General features: G+C 55.7%; 1 protein-coding gene across 5 annotated transcripts in view; it reads right to left on the reverse strand.

Moving 5' to 3' along the window:
- The window catches only part of herc1 (HECT and RLD domain containing E3 ubiquitin protein ligase family member 1), a 69,503-nt gene that overhangs the window by 7,032 nt on the left and 57,471 nt on the right, over window positions 1–5,000 (reverse strand). For all 5 annotated transcript variants that reach the window (XM_035396085.1, XM_035396084.1, XM_035396083.1 and 2 more), the window contains exons 66-70: window positions 2,644–2,799; window positions 2,346–2,468; window positions 2,111–2,213; window positions 1,426–1,595; window positions 9–147 (exon numbers count right to left, since the gene is read on the reverse strand). In XM_035396085.1, coding sequence (XP_035251976.1) covers window positions 9–147; window positions 1,426–1,595; window positions 2,111–2,213; window positions 2,346–2,468; window positions 2,644–2,799 — 691 coding nt within the window. The remainder of the gene's footprint in view (window positions 1–8; window positions 148–1,425; window positions 1,596–2,110; window positions 2,214–2,345; window positions 2,469–2,643; window positions 2,800–5,000) is intronic.

The following is a 5,000-nucleotide window of genomic DNA, read 5'->3' on the forward strand; positions in this document are numbered from 1 at the left end:
CCGGTTACCGGGAGCTCTGGGCGGGACGGAGGGGGCGGTCCACGCCGCGCTGTGGCAGCGGCCGGCGGAGATCTGGTGGATGTTCTTCCCCTGCAGCGTGGTCACCAGCGTGGGCTCCCTCACGTGGTTGGTGTGGCCCAGTCCCAGCTGCAGAGAAACACAGGACAGGATCAGCCTCACAGCACGAGAACAGCCCCACAGCCTGGGATCAGCCTCACAGCACGAGAACAGCCCCACAGCCTGGGATCAGCCTCACAGCAAGAGAACAGCCCCACAGCCTGGGATCAGCCTCACAGCACGAGAACAGTCCCACAGCACAAGATCAGCCCCACAGCCCGGAATTAGCCCTAGAGCCTGGGATCAGCCCCACAACCCGGGATCAGCCCCACAGGGCAGGATCAGCCTCACAGCACAGAATCAGCACCACAGGCCAGGATCAGCCCTACAGTCAGGATTCTGTATTGAGCCCTCCCACAATCCACAACTGTGAATCCAGTGCCTTAGATCAGAACCCCGGAAATCCCATTTCACATTGACAGGGTCAGCTGGACCCATCCAGAGTTTATTATTGGTTTATTGGATTACTTATTAGAAACACACTTTAAAGTGTTGACACTGAAGTCATATTATCAGCTGCCGAGTTATGTGTCAGCCAGTTATGTCTTTTCTTTATTTCCTTGTCTGCTGCAAACACCTGTGGAAAAAAGGAGAGCTCCTCATTTTCACAGGAAGTGCACTCAAGCTCTACACCTGCTGTACCTTCAGGTGTCAATATCTGAAGATGTAATTACATCACGGGTGATGCTTTTGAGTTCATACCCAAAGACTGAGTAGGGCCGCCATTATCAGCCAAAAACATCGGCCTGAAAATTTGGGAAAAATACACCCCACGGCCGCCGTCTCTTCCATCCGAGCGAGGCGCTAACAGACTTTAGCATTACAGCCACTGGGCTAGAGGAGCTCATTAGGACTTCAGCATGGCGTATGTATAATTCACTCTCACCACACAGAGATAATGATCTCATTCCTTACACATGTCCTGGCTCTGCCATTAACCGAGAAACCTGTGGAGTTCCCCGCTGTCTCCCTCCCCCCCCCTCTCTCTCTCTCTCTCTCTTTTTTTAATGCACAAAAATAACCTGTTTCTCGGTGATGAGAAGCCAGGCCATTAAGACCCTTCCATCTCTCCGCACACCTCCCCTGTGTTCATGGACCCTGCTTCTCCACTCACGAGGCCTGCCTACGCAGTGGAGGCTCAAAATACATTTCAATATGGAGCGGGCGCTCTGGCTAACGGGCGCTTTGGCTCTGAACATTAACCCATGGCAGACGCAGGATACCGGCTGGGTCTTTTAAAGAGCGGGAGAGGAGGGGGGGTACGAGACGGGGGGGGGGGGGGGGGGGGCGCTGGGGCGCGTAACTCACCTGGCCCTCCGAGTTGCTGCCCCAGGTGTAGACGTCGCCGGTGGAGGACAGCGCCAGCGTGTGCTCCGCCCCCACCGCGATGTCCTCGATGAAGATGCCCGACAGGGCGGGCACCTGCTGGGGGCGGTTGTGGTTCCGGGCCCGCCCCTCCGGCAGGCCAATCAGACGGTCTGAAAGACAACCCTGAGGGTCAGCAACTCGCACAAACGGGCGGCGGCATTTAAAAAAACGGTTTTGCCGTAAAGAGGGGCGGGAAGGCAAGGGTGCGGGCCACACAACCTTCAGAGGAAACTCACAATCAGTGAGTTTGAAACGTTTGACTAAATTAGGCTCAGGTATGTGAGTGATAAATATAGATCCTTCAAAGCTGACACTTTCCTTCTTTAATATAGGGTTCTAGTCAGGATCTCTAACAGGAAAGCATATGAGCAAGGCTCCTGCAGGCAGCTGCATAATGATTTCAGCCCCGCAGAGACGCTGATGATTGGAAATCAAAGGTCACGTCTGCACCAGCCGAGCCCTTGAAGATCACAGAGACTGACGGGAAAGCCAATATCGGTGTCCTTTAAGAGGAACGAATGGAGGCGGACGCACAAGGAGGCAGCGCACACAGCACACTGCCGGACGGACACAGACGCTCGATCAGCGACCTGGCGCAGCTCTGTCCGAGTCTCGGGGGCTGTACCTTGCCCAAACGTGTACACGTTCCCGTCCTTGGTGAGGGCCACGGAGAACTGCGTCCCACAGCACACCTTCTTGATTCCGATGCCGCAGAGCACGTCCACTTTCTACCATGGGCGGGAAAAAAAGGGACATGCGTTGTAGGGCTGAGCGAGAGCGGCCGCTTCCTCAGACGGACAGAAACAGCGGGGCCCGTTAAGGGTTAACCGCGCGGGCGTGAGTCACACCGCGCGCCCTACCTGGGGAGACGACTTCGCTGTGGAATTTCCCAGCCCCAGCTTCCCGTAGTCGCCGTCGCCGAACGCCCACACCATCATGCCGTCAGCCGACACGGCGAGCGTGTGGTTCAGCCCGCAGGCCACCTGAGGGTCCAATCACAACAGTCCATCAGGCTGCGGCTCCGCCCTCCACTGCGGCTAACTACGTCACCACGGAAATGTCGCAGCAGGTTAACTCCCACACGGGAGGAAGATCAGAGCACCATACTCTTGCTCGTTTAGCCTTTGTTGCCACGGAGCGGATGAGGATGGTGCTCACCTGTCCGACCTGGTACCCCTCCAGCGCCGTCACGCGCTCCGGGAGCTTCTTGTTGGACGTGTTCCCCAGGCCCAGCCGCCCATAGTCCCCGTTTCCGAAGGAGAAGAGCTTGCCGTCCGCGGTCACCACGGCCGAGTGCTTGAACCCGCAGGACATCTGCAGAGCAGAGACACACTCTACTGAGGTGAGATAATCACAAACGCCGCGCTGCGCGCCTACTGTACACGCCAAACACACACTTTCAGAAAGCAGACAGGACATCTGCGCTGCGCGCCTACTGTACACGCCAAACACACACTTTCAGAAAGCAGACGGGACATCTGCAGAGCAGAGACACACTCTACTGAGGTGAGATAATCACAAACGCCGCGCTGCGCGCCTACTGTACACGCCAAACACACACTTTCAGAAAGCAGACAGGACATCTGCGCTGCGCGCCTACTGTACACGCCAAACACACACTTTCAGAAAGCAGACGGGACATCTGCAGAGCAGAGACACACTCTACTGAGGTGAGATAATCACAAACGCCGCGCTGCGCGCCTACTGTACACGCCAAACACACACTTTCAGAAAGCAGACAGGACATCTGCGCTGCGCGCCTACTGTACACGCCAAACACACACTTTCAGAAAGCAGACGGGACATCTGCAGAGCAGAGACACACTCTACTGAGGTGAGATAATCACAAACGCCGCGCTGCGCGCCTACTGTACACGCCAAACACACACTTTCAGAAAGCAGACAGGACATCTGCGCTGCGCGCCTACTGTACACGCCAAACACACACTTTCAGACAGCAGACAGGACATCTGCGCTGCGCGCCTACTGTACACGCCAAACACACACTTTCAGAAAGCAGACAGGACATCTGCGCTGCGCGCCTACTGTACACGCCAAACACACACTTTCAGAAAGCAGACAGGACATCTGCGCTGCGCGCCTACTGTACACGCCAAACACACACTTTCAGACAGCAGACAGGACATCTGCGCTGCGCGCCTACTGTACACGCCAAACACACACTTTCAGAAAGCAGACAGGACATCTGCGCTGCGCACCTACTGTACACGCCAAACACACACTTTCAGAAAGCAGACAGGACATCTGCGCTGCGCGCCTACTGTACACGCCAAACACACACTTTCAGAAAGCAGACAGGACATCTGCGCTGCGCGCCTACTGTACACGCCAAACACACACTTTCAGACAGCAGACAGGACATCTGCGCTGCGCGCCTACTGTACACGCCAAACACACACTTTCAGAAAGCAGACAGGACATCTGCGCTGCGCGCCTACTGTACACGCCAAACACACACTTTCAGAAAGCAGACAGGACATCTGCGCTGCGCGCCTACTGTACACGCCAAACACACACTTTCAGAAAGCAGACAGGACATCTGCGCTGCGCGCCTACTGTACACGCCAAACACACACTTTCAGAAAGCAGACAGGACATCTGCGCTGCGCGCCTACTGTACACGCCAAACACACACTTTCAGAAAGCAGACAGGACATCTGCGCTGCGCACCTACTGTACACGCCAAACACACACTTTCAGAAAGCAGACAGGACATCTGCGCTGCGCGCCTACTGTACACGCCAAACACACACTTTCAGAAAGCAGACAGGACATCTGCGCTGCGCGCCTACTGTACACGCCAAACACACACTTTCAGAAAGCAGACAGGACATCTGCGCTGCGCGCCTACTGTACACGCCAAACACACACTTTCAGAAAGCAGACAGGACATCTGCGCTGCGCGCCTACTGTACACGCCAAACACACACTTTCAGAAAGCAGACAGGACATCTGCGCTGCGCGCCTACTGTACACGCCAAACACACACTTTCAGAAAGCAGACAGGACATCTGCGCTGCGCGCCTACTGTACACGCCAAACACACACTTTCAGACAGCAGACAGGACATCTGCGCTGCGCGCCTACTGTACACGCCAAACACACACTTTCAGAAAGCAGACAGGACATCTGCGCTGCGCGCCTACTGTACACGCCAAACACACACTTTCAGAAAGCAGACAGGACATCTGCGCTGCGCGCCTACTGTACACGCCAAACACACACTTTCAGAAAGCAGACAGGACATCTGCGCTGCGCGCCTACTGTACACGCCAAACACACACTTTCAGAAAGCAGACAGGACATCTGCGCTGCGCGCCTACTGTACACGCCAAACACACACTTTCAGAAAGCAGACAGGACATCTGCGCTGCGCGCCTACTGTACACGCCAAACACACACTTTCAGAAAGCAGACAGGACATCTGCGCTGCGCGCCTACTGTACACGCCAAACACACACTTTCAGAAAGCAGACAGGACATCTGCGCTGCGC

This window comes from Anguilla anguilla, chromosome 16, assembly GCF_013347855.1.
Source record: "Anguilla anguilla isolate fAngAng1 chromosome 16, fAngAng1.pri, whole genome shotgun sequence".
NCBI classification, from domain to species: domain Eukaryota; kingdom Metazoa; phylum Chordata; class Actinopteri; order Anguilliformes; family Anguillidae; genus Anguilla; species Anguilla anguilla.